General features: G+C 29.6%; 2 protein-coding genes across 3 annotated transcripts in view; both read left to right on the top strand.

Annotated features, from left to right (window-relative positions):
* The first annotated feature begins 653 nt into the window (after positions 1-653).
* On the top strand, positions 654-13,638 carry LOC105367932 (multidrug resistance-associated protein 4-like). Of its 2 annotated transcripts, XM_011506790.1 has the most exons (16): positions 654-1,016; positions 1,464-1,574; positions 2,265-2,399; positions 2,947-3,151; positions 3,420-3,645; positions 4,226-4,382; positions 4,476-4,725; positions 5,271-5,465; positions 6,311-6,597; positions 8,067-8,250; positions 8,973-9,316; positions 9,681-9,985; positions 10,112-10,342; positions 11,475-12,022; positions 12,418-13,065; positions 13,547-13,638. In XM_011506790.1, the coding sequence occupies exons 1-16, from the start codon at positions 943-945 to the stop codon at positions 13,628-13,630; spliced, it is 3,984 nt and encodes a 1,327-aa protein (XP_011505092.1). In that variant the 5' UTR covers positions 654-942; the 3' UTR covers positions 13,631-13,638. The 2 variants fall into 2 exon arrangements, with proteins under 2 accessions (XP_011505092.1, XP_011505094.1); XM_011506792.1 differs by lacking the exons at positions 9,681-9,985; positions 10,112-10,342 and having other exon boundaries at positions 8,973-9,183.
* Positions 13,639-19,084: 5,446 nt separating this feature from the next.
* LOC105368393 (multidrug resistance-associated protein 4-like) overlaps positions 19,085-24,864 on the top strand; it is a 16,314-nt gene continuing 10,534 nt past the window's right edge. The window contains exons 1-4 of the mRNA XM_011507402.1: positions 19,085-19,175; positions 20,508-20,727; positions 23,798-23,908; positions 23,989-24,120. Of these exons, the coding sequence (XP_011505704.1) occupies positions 20,651-20,727; positions 23,798-23,908; positions 23,989-24,120 (320 nt within the window). The 5' untranslated portion in view covers positions 19,085-19,175; positions 20,508-20,650. The remainder of the gene's footprint in view (positions 19,176-20,507; positions 20,728-23,797; positions 23,909-23,988; positions 24,121-24,864) is intronic.

The raw sequence follows: 24,864 nt of genomic DNA, 5'->3' as shown, positions 1-24,864 counted from the left end.
GCCTTGAATACAGAAAATCAAGCATCGAGGAGCATATGATTATCGGACATTTGTCGATAATATCGTTGACGAATATTTATAATGGCAATTAAAAGCCAATCGATATGAGTATTTTTATCATCAAATCAGAATTATAAAAAGGGGCTTTATAAGGAGGCGAGCATAAAAAAAAAAAGAAAAAAAAAAGTGTTATACGATCTCTAGGCATCCAAATTCAAGTCCATAGCTTCGCATAGTGTAGTAGTGCGGGCGACTGACTTCAACATTGTTTATGGGGCATGGGGCATTCCTATATAGTATAGTAGTTTAGTAGTAGTAGCAGTAGTAGTAGTAGTAGTAGTAGTAGTAGTAGTAGTAGTAGTAGTAGTAGTAGTAGTAGTAGTAGTAGTAGTAGTAGTAGTAGTAGTAGTAGTAGTAGTAGTAGTAGTAGTAGTAGTAGTAGTAGTAGTAGTAGTAGTAGTAGTAGTAGTCTAGTAGTTGTAGGTAGTAGCTGTTGTTGTTATTGTGTGCGTGCGTGCGTGCGTGCGTGCGTGCGTGAGCGAGCGAGCGAGTGAGAGAGAGAGTGAGAGAGAGAGAGAGAGAGAGAGAGAGAAAGAGTGATTCGGACGGTCGCGCGCGTGCATAAGCGTACTCGCGGTGGCATTTGTGTGCGTGAGTCGTCGCGCATCGTCTAATGCTCTCTCGTCGTTTGATTCGGCTCGTGTTCGCGTGAGATGTGCCTTTTGCACTGCTCAGTCGCCGCTTAGATTTAGACATCAGCAGCAGTACGAGAGATGTGTCGGACATGATTGTTCGCGCGGAGGAACCGGAGATAAGTTGCACCGGTAGCAGGAAAATGTAGGGGTGCTCTCGATTACATCGACGTCCGTCCATAAAAGTGCCGGTAAATCATTTTATGTGATAAACGTGACAATAAGGGACATTTTATGATTATTGTGAAAAATGGATGTGAGTACGAGCTGTGCAAATGCGAATCCCCGACTCTCCGCCAACATCGTCAGTAAGCTGTTATTTTGGTGAGTCTTGTGCTTGTGAATTTATAGTTTTGTCACAATATTGTTTCGATGGGTTGATTTGAGATTGAGCCTACAAGTGGTTGACTAATCCTATCATTTATTCTGCTTGTGTGATAATAGATTGACTTATGTAAGAAATATTTCTAATTTAAGCCTTGAATAGATTCCGCTGGTATAGTGGATAATGTGTGCGATGAGCGATCAGCATCACTGATTCGCATGCTTTGTACTAGTAGCATTTGTCAGCGTAACATTTTATTTAAGAATTTTGCTAACAATTTTCCTAGCAATTTTGCTAATTATTAAAATATTTGCTATCCTAAATGCACCGTTCTGTTGCAGTTTTGTATGGTTCGCCGGACCTCTTAGTTCTGTACGACTATAAAATTTAGGTATTAGCCTTATCTATCGATTATAGTAATATTTTATTTTATTATTATTTCACAGTTGGTTGAATCCCCTCTTTTGGTATGGAAGGAAGCACGATATTCAGGCCAAGGATCTTCATACAGCTTTGCCAAACGATCTTAGCGAACCTCTTGGCAATCAGTTGGAAAAGTAAATATTAACATGGCTTCTGTATATTATCAATGGACGGTAGAAGATAATTCGATATGAAAGATTTTACAAGCTCGTAAAAATTTAATGGTCTTTGATGACATTGGCCTATCAATCAAATTTAATATTTTCCTTTATTATTGCAAAGCGTCAACATTGTAATTACCAATTATTCTTTATTGCCTGAAAATGCTATTTTAATATATCATCCTTATTAGTACACTTTTGTTTTTATATTAGCTCGTCCGTTGGTTCTGGATGAGAAAAAGTAATCGCAGCCTGTGAATTGCATAGAAATAATATAAGAAGACAAATTGTGAAAGTAATGTAAATTGATGAAAAAATCATTATTAATACTTTATAATAAGTTCATTGTTTGTTAATTGTTATTTTTGTTATTATATTGTCCATTTTTAAATTAGCAGAAAGATTTATTCGACACTTGGAGTTATATAAATAAATTGGAAAATTAGGTAATTACTTTGCGAGCAAGTTTTTAAAGTAAAAGGGAGGAAATAAATATTGTTCATAGAATATTTGAATATTATTACTATAATTTTGATATTCAACTTTACCATTGACAAAAAATAAATCTTTCAAATATTAAATTATTACCACCAACCTAAAACCTCAACACGATGTAGAATGATGAATTATATTAATATAAATCACTTTTTTCATTGTTTATAGATATTGGAAAAGGGAAATGGATAATTTCCACAAGACTAAGAAGAAGCCTAGTTTATTGAGAGCTATTAGAAAAACATTTGGATGGTCTTACCTTCAATATGCAACACATATTTTATTTTTAGCTATTGTTATAAGGTGAGAATTAATTGTCGACTAAGAAAAGAATTTCTGTAATATCGATAATTATCTAGTTTTATCTCATTCAATATATATATATATATATATATATATATATATATATAAGTACAATTTTGTTTTTACACAGAATTTTTCATTTATTTTTCAATCGTATACTCAGTTATCATTTACCTAAGATATTATGCAATTGACTTATAATAATTATTATCTGGCATTTAATTCCTACTAATTTGCGACTAATTTAAAGCTAAATTTTAATTATAGTTGTAGAATAAATTTAAATCCTTTTACGCATAATAGGTAGTAAATGCAAAATGCCGTATATAAAATAATGAATAATTTATTTAAATATTTAATATCGCTTCAATTCAATGCGATGTCTAATGTACGCCGAATAAAAGAATGTCTGGGAAATTATATTTCATTCGATATATTAATCATAAATAGTCAATTATTTCATATTGTTATTACAAGCCACATATTCGATATAGTAAAATAATCATATACTAACAGTGTATTTTTTATGAACTTTTCTGCTTAATAGAATATTACAACCATTAATTTTGGGTGTTCTTATTTATCACTTTGATCCTTGCTCCACAACAACAACATTAGATGCTTATTTGCTCGCTTCTGGTGTTATTTTGATGGCCATATTGCAGGCAATTATTGGACATCATTCTAATTTTGGCCAACTAGAAATTGGTATGCGTGTAAGGATCGCTTGCTCATCTTTAGTTTACAGAAAAGTATGTATATCATTACTGTCTAAAGAGTAAATTAATTCGGACGACTGTCGGTTGAATTTTAGTAAATTTGAACATTCGTTTTTTTCTTCTGCTCTCTCTCTCTCTCTCTCTCTCTCTCTCTCTCTGTAATGAAATAACATTATCCATTACGGATCTTCGTTACCAGACCTTGACAGTTTTCATTAATGTTTTCTTTTCCAGTAAGCTCATTCGATAGTATTATTATTATTGTTAATTTGTGCATTTAACATTTATCTGTTAATTTTAGATCACACGGTTGTCTTGTTCAGCTGCTAGCCAAGCCACTGGGGGCTTGATAACTAATTTACTGTCAAACGATGTTGCTAGATTCGAGCAGCTTTTCCTATTTTTACATTACATATGGGTTATGCCCTTACAAGGAGCTGTGATAGCCTATTTAATTTGGAGACACGTTGGTGCTGCGTCATTAGCTGGTGTTCTTCTCATGGTATTACAAACAATTCCGGTACAAGGTTGGTTCGATGTATCATTCCAAATTTTTCAAATAAAAATATGGCCTATTCGTTCACGGAGCCCTCGTTTAATACTTCAATTAAGTAAACAATTGATTAAAATAAACAACATGTTCCTAATACTGTTTATAATTTAATCAACTATAATCATTGTTGTAAGAGGTGTATTGATATATATATATATATATATATATATATATATATATTACTTTTTTAAATAAAAGCAAAATTTAATAATAATATAGATATTCTTGTTCGCATAAATATAAAATTGTTATGTTAAACTACACTTGGAACCGAAATTGCGATTTTTTTTTTAACGAATAATCTTAATTTATTATACTGTTATTTCGTATATATGAAACTTGTAATATAAAAATATCGCAATTTTAAGAGCACACAAATGAATTAATAAATGAAAAACGGTATTATTGTTTAATTTATGTTTAAGTTATGTATAAACAGAGTAAATGCAATAAAATGGTAGCGGTGAATTTTTTATTATTCGATTTTTTTTTATAATATGAATTCATATTGTAAATATGATTGAAAAATCTTATCAGGATGAACAAATTTTCAGCATATTGTGCTAAAATTATGTCCAAATTGCGTTCGAAAATCGCCACAAGGACAGATGAAAGAGTTTTATTAATGAGCGAAATAATAAATGGTATTCGGGTTATCAAAATGTATACATGGGAGAAGCCTTTTGAAAAACTAGTGTCTTTTACAAGAAAGTAAGTCAATTGATTTTTTCAAAATTTTTTTAAAGAGAAAAAGATAATAATAACATTGGCAAATATTTTCGTTTTAACATCTTTTCTCAATAGACTCGAAGTCGATGTCCTTACAGTTGCATCATACTTAAGAGCGATTAACTTGGCTTCCTTTGTATTTACCGAACGTACAACATTATTCATAACAATTGTGGCTTTTGTACTTCAAGGATATACAATATCAGCCGATAAAGTCTTTACGATGGCACAGTACTTTAATATATTGCAATTGTCAATGGCTATTTTATATCCTCGAGCTGTAGGTTGTGCTGCAGAGGCGAGAATATCAATAAAGAGAATCGAGGTAAGTCGACATTTTCAAGTTTTGATACGCGATTTTTTCGTTAAAATTTTTTTACAACACACACACACACACACACACGCACGCATGCGCGCGCGCGCGCGCTTGTGTGTCTATGTAAAAAATAAAATAAGAAATAAAAAGAAAAAAAAAAAGAATATAAATAACAACAAAATAAACGATAAATTTATCATTTGATATATTTGACAAGAATGTATTACAATAGACAATTAAGTAAAAGATAATTATAATTGATAAATTCAAATTAACTATGTATTTTAATGGATAGCAGAAATTTCAATTTTTCATTTTCTTATTACAATTATTTTATATGTATCGATGATGGACACTTTTCATTCATAAACTAGTCTTATGTTGCAGTTTATAATATTAATTTTTATTGTTATCTAAAGAAAATGTTGAATAACATATTTATATTTCAAAGATTATCGACAAATAAAGTAAATAAAATAATAAATATATTAATAATAATCTTACATGTTTGATATATATGTTTTTTTTTTTTTTTTTTCATTATTATTCAACAGAAGTTTTTGCTTCTCGAAGAAGTTGAATCAAATACTAAAGATTTAATAGTTAATAACGATAATACAAGTATCCTCGTGAAAAATGTTAATGCCTCCTGGTCGGAAAAGTCCATCGCCAATACACTTCACGATATAAATATCGTCGTCCCTCAAAAGAAACTATTCGCAGTTGTGGGTCCAGTTGGCGCGGGAAAGGTAACATAATTATTATAATTTTGAATAATATTCGCGCGTAGGGAGAAGTTCATTTAAAAGAATAAGAATGAAATAATTTAATGTCAGAGATACTTTGCCAAGAATATTAGGCCATAGGAGTAATTATTTAATTTTTTCAATGTCAATGTTTCTCTTGCATGGAGATGTGCGCTGCAAGATAATAAAAACTCGTACTTGCTGAGAAAAATCTTATTATCCCTAATTGTAAAAGAGATTTTATTTCATGTTATGGATGTTTTTCGGAAAATATTGAAGATTTTGCGTATAGCTTAATTAGAGAAAAAAATTATGCTTATGCTTGTCACGTACGATATAATATGGCAATTGAGAATATTAGAAAAAGGAAAATCTTAAAAATAACACTGTTTTTTTTTTTTTTTTTTTTTTTTTTTTTTTTTGTTCTATCACTAAAAGCACAATTATCTTTAGTCAATTCTATTTATCGACAACCGATTTATCCCAGTTACTTACGCATTATCACCTTATCGCACTGACATACCTCGGCAATGGCGTTACATTTAATTAATTATATCTCATCAGTCAATTATCTATTGTAATTAAATTTTTAATGCGTTTATTTATTGTTGCACAATCTCGTAATCGATACAATCGCCGCGATCCTTCAATGAAATCGTAAATCGATCGCTGTCGCCCATTACTAATGACAAATCACACATCCCAGCTCAAGCAAAAATTTTTACGAAAAGAAACGTTCTCTCTAAGCGAAAGAAAAAATTCCGAGCTTTACTTAATGCGTTGAGTGGCGAATAAAATCGCGATAAAGCCGCAATATGTGAGGTGAAGGTGATCTCTGGTTTTTCTAGAGCTCCGTCTTGAAACTAATCCTAGGGGAGCTTCGAGCAGCGAGCGGCAAACTCCAGCTCCACGGGAGCATGTCGTACGCGAGCCAGGAACCCTGGCTTTTCAACGGATCCATCCGCAGCAATATTCTCTTCGGCGCGCCCTACGACGAAGAGAAGTATCAGGTAGTGACTAGGGCCTGTGCCCTCGTCAAGGACTTTGAGCAGCTGCCCCACGGGGACAAGAGCCTCGTCGGCGAGAGGGGCGGCAGCCTCAGCGGGGGACAGTGCGCGAGGATCAATCTAGCAAGGTGCGACGAAGTCCTCGACGGCTATTAAAAATAAGTTCTAGTTTACGAAATTGTTTGTCAATTTAAAGAATGACAAGTCGCATTATTCGATGATAGCTACAAGGACGATTAATTGAAATTTAATAAAATAGTTAATGTCGTCGATTGATAAATGGGTAGTACGTTTTGCTTCCTAAGACTACAATGTGATGATATGTGGTGATGATACGATGGAGTTTGCGATTGACTTTAATCAACACATAATAAAAATATTATTCATTCGTTTCATTATTTTGTATCGTTAGCCGCCTATGTGGCTCATGTTTTTTATAGATCTGAGAATTACGCGGTCGATTCTCATCTAAATTTCATATTAAAATAAAATAAAATAAAAAAAAAAAAAAAACATATTCATAGAGAGATGGTCAGCATAAAGATTTTAACGTTTAATAAACTGAATAATTAAGATAGAAATTGTACGCTAAATTTGCTTATCATTTATTCTTAGGTAAAAGCCAAGCGAATTCAGATACAATGCCGAGATGTAGAAAAAGTAATAAATGGACAGTAGCATATAGATTTGTAGATGTTGATTATCTATAATGAAGCAGTTATTTTGAAAGAAATGGATCGATAGTTTTTTTAATTTCGATACGCCAATATCAATAGCGTTATTCAAATTTTAATATCGTAATGGAATTTGTTATTTTACATTTAAGAATATGAAACGCCAACGAGAACAATATTTATTTGGCCATTATTAAATTATACGTGCATACGTGAATAATGAACGTGTAGAAAGGCGATACGAAGAGTTATTAAGTAGTTGCAAGTCAGAATAATTTGTGATGTAAGCATTTTTCATTCCGCGAAGGAATTATACAACAATGCAAAATAATATGTGGTAAAATTAAAAATTTCATTTATTTTAAAAAAGTCAAGTATATCATTACGGCTTTGATGTTATTCTTATAAAGTAAATGGTAAAATTAGCCGCCATTATAGTGTGGCAAAATTTATATATAATTTTTCTTTAAATGTTACACGCTCACCATCCTGAAAATGAAAAATCTTTTTATCAAGTCGAGTACTTTTAGTATAAACGATAAGTCGATTTATATAATACGAATTCAATTTATCAATTGATAATTATAAAATAGTTTAATAGTTTAATACACTCGAATTGGCAATGATAAATGCGTATTATTATTATTATTATTATTATTATTATTATTATTATTATTATTATTATTATTATTGTTCGACATCTTAATTACAATCTGTGTATTCCTTTTAATTTTCGCATCTTATAATAATATTAATATTTTTCTATTTACTTTTGCAAATCTATTATTAAAATACATTTTATAGTTATATTTTCTTAATCAATAAGAGCGACATATTTTCAATTTATAATTAATATATGTAAAACGGATTCTAAATTTCTAAATTATTTGAAATTTATTTATTTATTATATTAATTATTACAGGGCAGTTTACAGAGATGCTGATATATATTTATTAGATGATCCTCTTTCAGCTGTCGATACTCGTGTTGGTAAAAGTTTATTCGAGGATTGTATCAATGGATATTTGAAGGATAAAACGAGAATTCTCGTAACACATCAAATACAGTATTTGAAACAAGCCGATGCAATTATCTTATTGAATAACGTAAGTATTAATAATTATTGTTGAGTAAATTTATAATAACGGGAATAGTGAATGCGAATTCAATCTTATTGTGTGTATACAGTCTCCCGTTAGCTATGCAGAAATAAACATTTCACTTTAAAACAATTTATATAAAGATAATAAACAAATATATAAACGTTAATTTGCGGATGTCACTGATTGAGTTTTTGTGTGGTAAAAGAAAAAAAATGATTAAACCTAATTATCATTAGAATTAGTATTAATACCTAATTGTTGATTTAATTATAATTACACGTTCATTATCAACATTAATTATTAACATTAATAATAAGTGGATGGTAATAATACAATAAGACAATAAATTTATTATTAAGCAGTCAGCAATGTTATATTCGAGAACTCATTTTTGAATTGCACAACAACAAAATAAAAAAAAAGAAACCATTGATTTCGTTCGACTGTCCTGCTATTCGCCGAAACAGAGAAAAAACACTTTGAATTATTTTTTTCTCTTCATTATCACTTACGCGATCTAAATAAATGATCCTCTACGAATTTCATGATGTCGATCGAATTAATGGAATTGAATTATCGTAATTGTTCGATTAATCATTAATCGTGATTATTTATTCCGATTGTTGCTCATTCACGCAATTCACGGATAACCTATAAATTTCCCGTCACCGCGTCTATAATTTCGTTTCATCAGTCGGTGAAATAAAGGATTTGCAACGTTTCAGGGCAAAGTGGAGTTTCAAGGCACATTTTTGAATTTTAGTAAAAATGAAAGCTATATACGTCACTTGCCGTCGAGCAGTGAGATGGAGAAGACACTAGTCGAAGAGCCGGAGATTGTTGAAAATGGACAAATGGCATTAGTATTGAATTCAAAGATTGAGGAAAATGAGGATAATAACGAGCCTCAGGAGGTCGAGGAGCTTATGGCCAAGGGTAACGTTGCCAAGTCTTTGTACTGGAATTACTTCAAGGCTGGTGGCTCGTATTTTATACTATCATATCTCGTGATAAGTTTCATTTTAGCTCAATTGGCTACCAGTGGTTGCGACTTTTGGCTTGGCTTTTGGTAAGTCGACGTTTGGAGTGTTTTCTTCATAATTTTCCAATAGCGCTTCGTTTTGTCGGGATATAATAGCTGACATTAAGTTTAGAGTAACGCACATTCCAGTGGAAGGTTCGCTTTCAAAAATGGAAAGACGGTGCTTAAAATAAAATTATAGTGGCTTCACATGATTTTCCCTAGTCTTTTCATTATATATTCTTATGCACTATATATTTTTATGCAAATTGCTCTCTCTCTCTCTCTCTCTCTCTCTCTCTCTCTCTCTCTCTCTGCGTGTGTGCGTGTGTGCGCGTGTGGACAAAAGCTAAAATAAACAATTAAATTTGGGAGTATGAATTAATGTGAACTATTGGGTTGGGCTTTTTAGGACCAGAAAGGAAGAGGAGCGCCTAAGAAACTTTATAATAGATACAAACTCTTCCAGTTGTATGACAACCCAAATGATTGAAAATATGGAGAATACCTGGTTTTATAAGAAGTACAAGCTTTATCTTAATATATCTACAACTGTATTTATTTATACAATTTTAATAGTAGGTAGTATTGTCATGTCGACGGTTAAGAATATACTGTTCTGCAAGGTTTGCATGAATGCGAGCAAGACCCTTCACAATGCCATGTTCTCGGCTCTTTTAAAAGCGCCCATGAGATTTTTCGACGTCAATCCATCGGGTATGATATTCCATATGTGTCCTCCACTACTCGTTAATCAGCATTCATGATATAATATGGCTTGCTATTAAGACAACAAAAATCCATTCGTTGTTATGTAAGTGACTAATTTGTAATTTTGCGTAGGTCGAATTCTCAATCGTTTTTCAAAAGATACCGGAGCAGTGGATGAGACTTTACCAATGGCTATGCTCGAGGCTTTTCAAATATTTTCCGTTATGATTGGAATTATGATGCAAGTACTTATAATAAATTGGTGGACAATTTTTCCTATGCTGGTCATGGGTTTTCTTTATCTGAAAATTAGAAATCTTTATTTAGCTAGCGCACAAGATATTAAGAGGCTAGAGGGCAATGGTAAGACAAATTTTCTTGAATTCCTTAAATTTCCATCAGTGTTAACGAACAATTTTCATGTCATTGTTTTTTTTTTTTTTTTTTTTTCATTTTTGTTCATTTTTGTTCATTTTTGTTTGTTTGTTTTGTTTTTGTTTATCTAATTAGTGCAATATTTACACTTTGAAAGCTTTTAGTTATTGTTCGATACTCGTTCGGACTTGGATTATTATCGGCGCCTTGCACCTCCACAATCTACGAATTATTCTAATTTCGATTTCTTCATAGCTTCTTTTTCTTCATACTTCATCTCCTTCACCTCCTTCACCTCCACCATGCCACTCACGTTCATAATTGACACGTTTACTTATCTATTCCATTATAATCGATTCCCGAGTCGGCTTCCAACATCGATTATCACAGCATGTTTTGTTCACCTTACAATACAATGGGAGATCTTATTAACCGTCTTAATTGATTAATAATAAATGTTTACACGTCATTTACAAATCATATGGTAAATTATGTAAGTCGATAGCACTCGTGACGCTCGTAGCTTATAATGGACGTTCGCGAAGTATTTAAGTAATTGAGTCTTCGATCTCCTTAAACGATTAAGGTTAGCGTAGCGAATGGAATCGCCTTAGGGTAAGTTCAATCAAATATAAAATTCATGGAAATTTTAATGAAGCTTCGTTAAGCCCGAGCTCGCGAGCTTGGGCAGACTGTGATATTTCATAAAATTCAACTACTACTACTAAATTTCTCCGTAGTAGTAGTAGTAGTAGTAGTAGTAGTAGTAGTAGTAGTAGTAGTAGTAGTAGTAGTAGTAGTAGTAGTAGTAGTAGTAGTAGTAGTAGTAGTAGTAGTAGTAGTAGTAGTAGTAGTAGTAGTAGTAGTAGTAGTAGTAGTAGTAGTAGTAGTAGTAGTAGTAGTAGTAGTAGTAGTAGTAGTAGTAGTAGTAGTAGTAGTAGTAGTAGTAGTAGTAGTAGTAGTAGTAGTAGTAGTAGTAGTAGTAGTAGTAGTAGTAGTAGTAGTAGTAGGAACATCATTAAACTCGATCTCGTTAAATCAATCTCACTCAGACTCAATATATTCAATACCCTCGATCGATCGAGATCAAGACTGCAAGTGTATTGTTACACATGTTTAGCCAAGAGTCCGGTTTTCTCGCACGCCAACACCTCCTTCCTCGGTCTGCTGACAATTCGCTCATGCGGGGCGCAAGCCATGACCTGCAAGGAATTCGATATACTCCAGGACGTGCACACCGCGGCCTACTCCCTCATCCTCTCAACCTCAACGGCCTTCGGATTCTGGCTTGACATCGTCTCGATCACCTTCGTAGCCTTCGTCACGTACAGCTTCATCGTGATCGACAGCAACGATTTCTTTAATGGCAAGCCATTCGCGGGTAACGTCGGCCTGGCCATATCCCAGTCTCTCATACTCTGCGGCATGCTGCAGTACGGCATGAGACAAACCGCGGAGATGATGGCCCAGATGACGAGCGTCGAGAGGATGTTCCAGTTCACGGAGCTGGAGAAGGAGGGGCCCTTCGAGAGCGAGCCCGGTAAGAAGCCGAACAAGAGCTGGCCGAGAAAGGGCAGGATACAGTTCAAGGAAGTCTACCTGAAGTATTCCGCCGAGAACGAGCCCGTACTGAAGAATCTGACATTTGTCGTGGAGCCGGGAATGAAGGTAATTCTCACTCGGCGAGCCTTTATTATCTCGAGATGTTAACGAAGAAGAATCGGTAACACAGCCACAACCTATGTATTTGACATTTTGGTTGTATATGTTGAGTGTTTGCCGATACGCCGCCACACTTACATTCACCCCTTAGCAATAACGCAAGATTTTTACGATTATTATTATTATTATTATTATTATTGTTGCGATAATTATTACAAACCTCTTCGAAAGTCATTTAGTTAAAATTTTTTCCCTTTTTTTTTCCTTTCCTTTTTTCTTTCTTACGGTTCCTACAATCTATACTTTACACACGGGGTACGTTATATATGTATATTTTGTAAAAAAAAAAAATGCTTATGCCGTCCTAAGTCCTCTATTGTTAAAGTTCATTTTTGTTTAAGATTGGAATCGTCGGGCGCACGGGCGCTGGGAAATCTTCATTGATAACGGCTCTGTTCCGCCTCTCGCAAATCGATGGCTCCCTACTTATCGACGACGTGGACATCAGTAAAATCGGCCTGAATGATTTGCGTAACAAGATCTCCATCGTGCCCCAAGAGCCGATACTCTTCTCGGCGACGCTGCGTGACAATCTCGATCCCTTCCACGAGTCCGACGACGCGACCCTCTGGCTCGCGCTGCAAGAGGTCGAGCTCGACAAGATCTTCGCCTCGTTGGAGCACGCGGTGACACGAGGCGGTGGTAACATGAGCGCCGGTCAGCGTCAGTTGCTCTGCCTCGCGCGAGCCATCGTCAAGAGAAACAAAATCCTGATCCTCGACGAAGCCACGGCCAATGTGGATCACATCACGGACTCCCTCATCCAAAAGACCATTAGGGTGAACTTCAAGGATTGCACGGTACTCACTATAGCGCACAGACTCAACACCATTATGGACTGCGACAAGTTGCTCGTTATGGAGAATGGCCAAGCCGTGGAGTACGACCATCCTCATAATTTACTGCAGTGCAACGACGGCTACTTAGCTCAAATGGTCCAACAAACTGGCAATAATATGGCGCAGCATCTAAAAGAAATTGCCGAAAAGGTTTATTTATCTACTTGCAATTATCTTGTAACTTTTTTTTCTTTTTTTCTTTTTTTTCTTGTTTTTTTTTTTTGTCATTTTCCGCCAGAGTATCGCGCATTTCATAGAAAATTAGAACGAAGAATTTTTATAACATAGTCGTTAGACTTGAGATAAGCTTCGTTCATCATTGTATGCGCGGTGCTTTGAAGCGATACTTAATTAAAGTTATAATGGAATATTGGGTAAAGGCATTTTCATTATATTAGAGACTTTTTTTATTATTTTTTTGTTTATTATTTTTTTTTATTTTTTATTTTTGAATACTTCAAATAATGTAATTTTTATTTAAAAAGTACACAATTTAATTATACATAAAATACATATGTGCATACACACGCGCGCGTGTGTACTCGCGCCCAGAGCGTAGTATTAGAAATTTACAATAAAAAAATATTCTGTTTATAAAACAGTAATGTAACACAATAATTTATTGTTTCAGGCCTTCAACAAAGACTTACGAACCAGCTCGATAGATTTAGTTTCCGATGATGAAAATAACAAAAGTGCAATTGTGAAAAAATAATATAATTGTATATATATATATATATATATATATATATGTATATATATATATATATATATATTCATATATTTGTGATTAAACAAAAAATTGTATAATTTTTATTTTACTTAATCACTTTTAAACAAATCTTAATGATTTTTCGAACTTAACTATACTGTGTTAATTGGATAATGTTACGTACTTATACGAATCACGCGTGTCTGGCAATTCATATACTTTGAATCTATGAGTTATAAGATTTATTAAATATGTAAAATAAATTTTATAACTGAGTACTTAGACGATTCAATTTTATCTTTGAAATAAATCACAGTTTTATCTATTAGTGTTCAATATAATTATATGCATTATATATTTTTACACTTTATTCTGTAAATATACATGATTTTGGTGCTCTATAAATAGAAATGGATATGCTCTTGTGTATTTTTTATTGATACCACATAACTTTATCCACGAATTCATTTAATTACTTTGGAGGAATACTTGGGTCAAAATAACGATAAAATGTAAGAAATCGAAGCTAAAAATACCAATTCTTTCTATAGTTATAAAAAATAATGTATTCTAAATTCATAGATAAATGTTATGGAATATTTTGAGAGATACTTAATTTGCTTTGACTTTTTGTTTTTTATATTTAAGCCTTTGGTTGAGAAAAATTGTTAATAATCCTGTATATGTAGCATATAATATTACGGAATTCGAAACTTATTTATTTATCGATTATTTATCTTTCGTACGAAATTCAACTAATTGAAATGGATTTTAATATTAATAATAAATTATTATTGCAATATCTATATTAATGGTGTTATTTCTACGGTCTTGTGGAAATTTTTGAAATTCTATATTTTACTTTTAGGCTCGATCGAAGCTAGCGCTTTACGTATCGCTGTAATATTATTTTTATTCAGATCTTCGTTATAATTATATGTAGGTAGTGGAATGTCGTACGTAATCCAAATGTACACTCATTAAAATATACTAATATACTAAGTTTGTGAAAAGGAAGATTTCAAACGGTACTCTCGGATGACATTATCGAGTTCTTTTTTAACACGGAGAACAAGAACAATATAATAAATACATTTGTTAATTGAACAAAACGAGTGAATGTCTTATAGGATAATTATGGGGCATTCGTTTAGGTGATTAAAAAAAAAGATTGTATGGGGCTAGTAAGATTGAACATGATATGTGGATTTATGAAATTACATTGTGAAGCTGCTAAGCCACCACTTTTTTCTCTGATCTAATAATTCTAGTAAAATTTTAATCAATGAAAGTCCCCGTTGAAAGAATAGAGTATTTTTATTCATAATTAAAATGCCAAACATAAAAAATATATTCTATTCTTAAATCATAATCATTATAATGTAAATTATTAAATTGAAGATCGACAAACATAGTTCATTAGAACTGGCACAGGCGATCGATTCAATTTGATATTTCAGTTTAAAAAATTATATAAAGTTGATTGTTCGTTTCATCTTATGGCATTTTGAGAAAAAAGTAAATAAGAAATAAAATATCGAAAGAAGCTTAGGCTGTTTTCATAAACATTTGAAAATTTATGAGTTGCTCGGTATCGATACGGAGATGATCGACTTCTTGGTTGAATTGTCTCTTCGACTTTGAGTTAATGTTTCCCACGTCCTTTTTCAATGACCATTTTTATTCATACAATTATCTACTTTGAATTATCGATCGTCGAAAAAGCATAAAGTTAGATCAAGCACACAAAATAAAAGTTCAATGTATGATATGATCCAAGGCTTAATAAATTAAGTATGCAATCAACTGTAAATTTACTGATCTTTATCTAAAATGTTTGCTTATTACTTAAAAATGCAAAAAAAAAAAAAAAAAAAAAAATAAAAAATAAAAAATAAAAAATAAAAAACATTGAATCGTTCAATACGTTCGATACAAAATATATGTTTTTATATATTTTCTAAAAATACTCGTTATAAAAATTATTTTCGAAGTAATATAAAAGTTAAAAGAGGAGATTGTGATCTGCCGGTGTATTTGCCTACATTTGATTGATAAAGACAAAGAAAATTTATCTTTATCACGCATGCAAATATATAAAATTTCATTAAGCTATATTTTCAAAATATTATAAATATAAATAAATATTGAATAGTTACAAATAAATTTGAAAATTATTTTAATATAGAATTGAATATAATGTGTAAGCATTAAAAAGTTAAAGAGATCTTACAATTGTTTTGTCTTACCAAGTAAACCATTCTAATGTCCAATAAAATATCACAAAATGATTTTTTCTCAACTTGAATATTTTAACAGTGAAAACAATAATAATATATAAATATACGACTACATTTTGTTAATTATTAGAATTCTTGTATTTTAGAATAATTACGAGACATTAAAGATTTTATAGGAAAGTTTTGCAACAATATATATATATATAATGTATATTTTATTTATTTATTGAATATGTAATAATCATGTATTTATTTTATATTTGTACTGTAATTTATATAAATATATGAAAAATTTTACCACTAAACACAGCAGAAATGATATTTTTCTTTTTTAATTTTTTACATCTTAACGGATAACCATCTTAACGTTTTTTTTTAATATAATAATTTAATGTAAATGATCGAAAATGTACGATAATATATGTACAGTGAGGAAGTGAGTTTGTTATTTATGAATTATCGGTGATGGCAGAAGCTTACATTGACAATGATTGCAAATAACCTGAAGAATGATAAACTTAATACCCATTTCATTCCCAACAAATTTCTTTATCTTCGTTATGGAAATTAATTTTCTAAATCATTCGCTGATCATGATTTTATATTAATAATAATGATCAGTAAAGAATGAGTTGGATGTAACATTTATTTGAATTTAATTCTGATTTAGGAAGTTTGAATGCCAAATGAATCTTTTTATTATCATATATTATGTATGTTTTAATGAATATAAGCATTAATAAGCAGAAATTAAACAGATAATAAAATATTTAATCCATTCAGGACATGTATGTGTTCGAATGTGTTCGAAGCCTCGAGTATGTTAAAATTATACCGGGTTCTTCTTTTCCGTCATATTAATGCAAATAGAAACGGATAATAAAATTATAATTATTGTTTTAATAAATTAAATTTAACGAATACGAGAGAGATAATAAATACATGCACAATTATCGTGTTGTTTTATAATTTAATTGTATATATTTCTTAACGGATTTACTTTTCGAAAAGCTCGTACACTATTACGAATTGTTTAAAAAATTGCAGTAATAAACTAATATCGAGAGAAATATGTCAAAATTATTACCAATAATTAAATAATACTGTTATAATTGTATATCTTTTAAAGCTTAGAGTATAATGAATCGATAATACAATTTTGAATATTAACAATCTTTTGATTGACAGTTTGGATATTTGAATTCACCAATGTTTATAATTTCTGTGACAATTTTGCATAAATCTTTTCTTTTCTGCTCCTGATAGGCATCTACTAATTGAAATAATTTTATCGTAATTTTACATTTCAACCTCCGTATTTCGTTGCACAATTACAATTAAAATTACAATTATGATAAAAACAGTTTTTCTAGAGAATATGTCATCATCTATTTATATAACTGGCCAATAAAATATTTAATAATTTCACTAATACATCGATAATGTAATTAATCTAAAATACAATTACAATACCTCGGAGTTAACTCGGAATTAACGCTGGAAAATAATTATCCCCAATATACGATTAAAATCAATGTGATTTTTATGATATTAAACACTTCCTGGTGGCTGCTTATGTTTTCCCATTCCACGTATCAACAATGTAAAATCTAAGAGAGCTTTATCAGAATTAAATTCGCCATATTGTATCTCGAATTTATAAGCTCTCGATACTGCCAAATTTTGCAAAAAAATTTTTGCCAAAACTATATTTTAAATGCAAGCCTCTGATTCAGAGTCTTATGACTCAGAATGTCAATACAAATAGCTCGATTTATAATGTAAATTGCAATTTTATCGGACTATATGCATTCGGATTCCAATGACGCGTTAGACGAGGAATTAAATTTTGAAGGAAAGAAAATTGTCAATATCGGTCATAATAATCGCCGACGCTACATACGGTATTTTTGAAATTGCACTATTAATATTTAAGAATCTACATCTTCGGAATTTCACGAGCTCTGCATTGGCATTTGATAAACAGCTCGGCGTAAATAATACAATGTTACAAACTTAATTATTTATATTAAAATATCCGATTAAAATAAATAATTAAGAAATTCGCCCGCGCGAATAATTGACGCTCGCACGTGTTTGTACTTTTGGATAATCTTTTATCTATTAATTTGTCACTACGTACTCGAGGCATTTCCTTTTAAACAAAAGTTGTGGATTCCATGGGGTGTGGAGCGTGGAGCGGGGAGCGGGGAGCGGGGAGCGGGGAGCGGGGAGCGGTGAGCGGTGAGCGGGGAGCGGCGAGCGGTGAGCGGCGAGGAAGGGAGGAGAGAAGGGAGTTTAGGTGGTTGATCGGCGGTCGTGGAGGAGAGGAGAGGAGATGACGATCGAATATAATAAATTTTTTACAATGGTTGTGTTTCCAAATTTTATTTCCAACCAAATTGTCAGCAGGCATGTGCAATTAATTGTTAAAGTCGCGGCTGTTGTCTTATAAATGACTAATGAAAGCTCGGCGGGACAAGTAAAATGTAAATTCTTAAACAAATGAAGCCGATAGCTCGACTGCAGAAGCAGCCTAAGAAACACGCACGTGGAATTCAATGGATAAGCGATCTGAAATCGTCGTGGGGCAGAAGAATGAAGCTCGCTTCGCTCAGTCAGTTTTGGTCTGAAAATTCACTGCGCCAGTCATAACGCTGCGGCAGCTGCTCCCAAGCATAACTACACGTTACGGACATTATTATTAATTAATACACAAGAGATAAATAAATAGAGAAATATACAATCGGCTGTGTTAGTATTAATGTGTCAAGTTTTTTCAATAGAATTTCTTCTAGTTCCTCAGTTTCTTTTATCGGAGGATTAAAAGATGATGAATGCTTCGATCGATCGCCGTAAAAGTGCAATTTTTTCATAAACGTAATTGTACGAATTGCAAATTTACAAAAAGTATTTTTTAATTGCTTGGTTTTGCAATTCCATAGTAAGTGTATTTAGAGAAATATAAAGTCTACGATCTTATATTTTCTCCGCCACCTTATTTTATCTACTATACTTAATTATAATTATTACGTGTAGATTTGTTAATCGTCTCAAAGTTTCTTAAAACATTTATAGCCATTCGTACATTTAAATATTTTAATTTTCACCAAAAATCGGTAATATTGTTATATGTTTATATTTATTTTTTATATTCATAGGAGCGTGAGCACGTCAAATTAGAAAGATGAATTTTTCTTATCACGTACAATAAAGCTGTGGCGTTATCAATATTAGGAAATCATAGCAATGTACTAATTGCAAATTCAATGTAGTTAAAAATTAATTAATTACCTTAAATTAAGCAGGTAATTATGACTCATTAAATTCATTCTCAGGTGAAATCTTTAGTATTAGTATCAATTCAATTCTAATTAATCGTAAATATGGCGAAGAAAATTTCCAACATATTTTCATCTCTATATAATTTTTTCGAACCAAGTGTTAACAAAATAACAAATTGTCATATTATTGTTTAATGCTTTTATTAGTTGATAAATACATTTTACACGACTTACTATAATTGTTAAAGAATTTATTTATTATTTTTAATATTATTCAATTATAGAAAGAACTTTTTTTACCATTTCTTTGTTTTTATATGCTAATCATTCATGATATTTATATATTTTTATTATACGTAACTTTAAATCTTTCCTAAATTTTTGCTATTTATAGCGGTATATTTTGAAGAAAATATTACTTTATTTTAAATAGATTTTTTTATACTTGTGCATTCGCAAAACTAATTTTCTCATTAAGCACAAATTATATTTGTTCATTTACTATCCCACGCATCGTCCTCATGATCATTATCATATTTAATTGACGATTAAGTCTGTTTATGTACAAGCTATATCAATAGTTGTATGTGAGTCATAAATAAAAAGATCTGTTCATTCACGATTAAATAAAGCTTTTATACGAGAGCTACGAAAAAATGAATAAATAATAAAAGAAAAGAAAAGAAAAAGAACTCAAGTCCAATCAAGCCCAACGACTTAAGGTAAGTTCCATTTCAATATAAACGAAAAAAAAAAAAAAAAAAAAAAAAAAAAAAAAATTAAAAAAAAAAACATAAATAAAATTTGGTTTTAGTAAGTAAATTTTTTGTTAAATTGTTTCAATTGTTCAATCTTTATGGTTAAAGTCTCCCATTTAATCTCATCTGCTTTTCGTGCCAAATATTAAATATACATATGTAATTTCGATATATTTATCGATAAAAATACCTGTAAGAAATATTTTTATTTACTACAACTATGTGTATTATAAATATTCGATTAAGACGTTTATTTTTCATAGGAATTGAAATTGCAAAAACATATATATATATATATATATATATATATATATATATATATATATAGTTACATATTAGTAAAAGACATATTTAATAATAAACTTGTATTTATATTACAAAATAAAAGTGCTTAACAAGCTATTAAAAAACAAACACAAATATTTTTGTATAATAATTTCGGAAATATATTTTTTATATAAATAATTTTTATCGGTAAATTACTATAATCTATCAAATAGCTAATCATTTATAATATTTTTCTCGTGTAATGCGTGAGGAATGTTTATAAATAAATTAATATTTTAATACTTATCTAATGGTAAAATATTATCTACAGATTAAAAATAGAAAAAGTATCAATTGTCAATGCGAGCATGGCATTGATAATTATTGTATCGTTACGATTTGCAACTGTTCTATTAAGTCGAATATGCCTACCTAAGAGTGACGCTGGAATTAGCAAATAGTAAATAAACCACAATGGATGTTGAAAATGAAAAGCTGGACAATCCATGTCCTAAGCTTACCGCCAATTTCGTAAGCAAACTATCATTTTGGTAAGCACTTTGTTCATTGACAAACAAGTATGATAGTTAGATTGTTAAAATAGTATAATATTAAGAGAAATTAATCTAATGCATTTGAATAATATTTCGATTACGTATATCAATCGTTTTTTCCATTCCCCTTCTTTTTCCATTAAATAATGCTAAACTCGAGAATGCGTACTTTACAACAAATACTTTAATCGCTAGTTTCATTTAGTTAACAATGACAAATTTTTATACTTATTGCCATGTAATTAGACGTCAGAAGCATTTATTGTTAACATAAACATTATTTTATCGATCATTGGAACTTGGATAGTATTTTGCATTTGGCATTAATTGTATATTTATTTATACGGAAGTAGTTTAAGGAAAAGGTCGGAAAAAAATGTTTGATTACAATTATTACGTTAATTGTTTGCCATGAGATATAAAATTTCAAGCGAGAAAGATAAAATTAAAATGGTTAGTTGGCTATTTACAAAGGGATTTTTAAAGTTGGAATAACATTTATAAACTAATCCAAGAGATCTATGAGATATACCGTTTCATATTTGCCTAATCTTTACAAGTAAAATATTTGTCTTGTCAGTCGTTAACCTTTAATGCTTCCTTTTATTGCTTTACGATTGTAATCGATTACATAGAATTTTTCAACGAGCCGTTTTAATACTTAAGAGTATGCAAACTAAATTATTAAATTTGTATTAAAAAATATCATCAAACATGGTTGCAGGACACTTACCTCTATCACTTTCGCGTTAATAGCAACATCCGCCGATGCATAAACTCAAATTGGTATAAAACATAATATAGCACAATCGAATTCATGTATACATATATAAAAATTAATAAAATCTTTCATTTTAACGCGATACTCGATTATTACATTAAAAAATTAAATTATATGATTGAAAATAGAAATAGTCTTTAAAACGTAAATTGAAGAGTTAAATAGATATTGTAATCTGAGATGTGGAAATTAATGATTTTTTGTTTATCAACAATAAATTGCGAAATAACTTTCATTTATTATATTATATACCATAATATTTCATTTATAATTGAAATAATGGACTTTTCATTGTTTCCAAGAAGTTAAATATTGTTATTAATTAATGAAATTATTTAAAACATATCCTAACAAATCTTCGTTTTCTTTTACTTTTAGCTAATTATTTTAATTTATCGCTTTAATAAAAATTGACGGTGTTAATATTAGTAAATTGATGGTAATTAATTGTATATATGATGTGACTTTGAACATTAATTACAACGACTTTTAATTCTAATTTATTACAGTTACATTAATACAACATTTTACCTTTTAACGAATATCAGCTGTAATGCTCGAATATGTCCGATTTACTCTCATGTAGAAACTTTCATATTTCATTGCTCATTAATTAAATGATAATCAATTCAAAGATTCAAAATTATTGAAAATCACTGATTTATTTTAATTTATGGAAATTCACCGTTATTGTAATTATCATTATGATTGAATAACTAATCAATACACTATTAATTAGTTGTAAATAAATGTAAGATTTGCCGATTATAAATCAACGCTTGATATATTTTATTTTGCAATTTTTTTATAAGTTGTAAGTAAAAAAAATTTTAAAAAATTAATCAATTAATGGAAATTGAAAATTCCAATATTATAAGATAACGAGTACCTTGATTTATATTATACAAAAAAAAAAACCACTTAATTTACAAATAACTTGAAAAGAGATACTCGTAATTCGTGAAAACTATTGGTTTGTCATTTTTTCTTGAAACATTATCAATTTATTAACAAGAATTTTTTTTATTTTTATAATTCCTCGATGACTTTATTTTCAATTATCTATATATGTGTTAATTTTTTAAATAATTATAGTATTAAATCAATATTCTTATATTTTCAATTATGTTCATTTATAAATAATAATAATATCTGGGCCAAGAAATTCTTATATAGGCGATATTATGCGATATTATATATTTTTAATTTCATCCCAATAATTAATTAGATATTATAATTTTATTAAATTTTTTAAAAACTTTCTTCTATCACTATTACAACAATAAATAATAATCATTACAAATTTTAGTTATATATAAAAATAGTATAAAATTATAAAAGTATCTTGGTATTACAATAATCTATGATTATATCAAAATTTGAATTTTAGAAAATTTTTGCACCTTTATAGCTGATAAAAGATTACATATACACATGTTGTATTATGTTTTTAATAATAATAGCATATCGCGATCTTATAAGTTTAATAATATGTTCATTGTTCATTATTGAAATGAAAACTGCAAATGTAAATTTCAAGACTTATTTATTTATATTATTTATAAAAACACAATTTATAATAGTTCCTATTCTAAGTAATATTTGCAGTCTCTTACGATAAACTGGTATTATTCTGAAAAACAATTGCACCTTTCAATAGCACCTAATCATTTGTTTATGATACCAAATAATTCGTATTAATTACTGCAAAGTGATTACGCATATTGTGATTAAAAGAAAGCTTTCTAAAATAACTAATAATTATCCGTGTTTTAAGCGATTTAGATTTATTCATTAGATAATGGAGATTGTCAAAATAATCCTTCTTGTTCAATGGCTTTGAATTTATAAAATCAACTATGATAATTTTACACGAATAGCTCGCTTCACTTTAATTAAAGTATTTAATAATAATAATTACTGGATATTTTATATCGTTTTAAATAACCTATTATATGCATTATATGCAAATAATTCTTCCTATATATAAACGATATACAATAATTGACTGAATATAAAGTGTATTTAAATTAAAAATGTCTATATATATATATATATATATATATATATATATATATATATATATATATATATATATATTTAAATTATTTAATTAATTGTTGTTTGTAATAGTAGATTATTGCTAACCTAAGTAGGTTATTAAAAATATGATTAAATAACAGTCAATTGATAAAACGGATTTCATTTCGAATAAAATTATTTATTCGATAAGAGCCAAATAAATAATATTTTTATTTTCCCCTGTTATGTGTATTATCCTTTCAGGTGGCTACGTAAATTATTTTGGCTCGGAAAAAATCATAATCTGAAACCAAATGATCTTTATGATATTCTACCAGAAAATATGAGCGAAATACTTGGGGATGCATTGGAAATGTGAATATTACGATTTTTTGTTCAATAGATACACTTTCTAACATTGACTTCAATTTCATTTGCTTGTTTCATTTTTATAGATCATGGGAGAAAGAACTGATGAATGCACAAAAAAAGAACAAAGTGCCAAGCTTATGGAGGGCTATTGTAAGGATATTTGGATGGGCATTCGTTAAATATGGATTCAGCGCATTCATTTTGAATATTGTTAAGTATGTAATTCTTACAATGAAAAACAATAATTATAATGATCATTGTGATAGTGCGCATCTTCTTTCAATAGCTTTTTATTGGATATAATAGTAACAAACGTTATACGATGTATAAATATTCTTTAAGTATGATATATTAAATTATTTAAGTATGATAAATTAAATTGTTAGATAGAAAATTAATTATTTATTTTATATCAATAGAAATATTCATAATCATAAAAAGCATAGAAAAATTTAACTTCACATTTAAAATAATGAAATCTGAAAAATCATAAAAAATTTATCAATCGAATGTAAAAACTAATTTTATCAACATTACGGAAGCTTCGATGTGGGATAAAAATAGATTTGAAAATTTCAATGTGAATTATAATGATTAAGTAGAAATATTTTATAAGTTTTAATAATTAAGCTAAACATACGACATTTGTATATCAACGAGATGATAATAACAGTATGAGCTAATGATTTGGAGTAATAAAACAAAAAACTGATAGCGAATTTCCAAGTTCTTTCTATATATTATTATTATTATTATTGTTATTATTATTATTATTATATATATTTGAAAAATTAAAAAAAAATTATATAACATAATTTTCATTCACTTTTAAATATTATTTCAGAAAATAATAAATTATTTTTAATTACTTGGTTGCTTTTTGATAAATAAATCAATATATATATATATATATATATATATATATATATATATATATATATATATTTTTTTTTTTTATA

The sequence above is a fragment of the Ceratosolen solmsi genome, unplaced genomic scaffold, assembly GCF_000503995.2.
Source record: "Ceratosolen solmsi marchali unplaced genomic scaffold, CerSol_1.0 scaffold6, whole genome shotgun sequence".
NCBI lineage: Eukaryota > Metazoa > Arthropoda > Insecta > Hymenoptera > Agaonidae > Ceratosolen > Ceratosolen solmsi.
The sequence above is the reverse complement of the archived record's forward strand: the minus strand, read 5'-3'. Positions and strand labels throughout refer to the sequence as shown.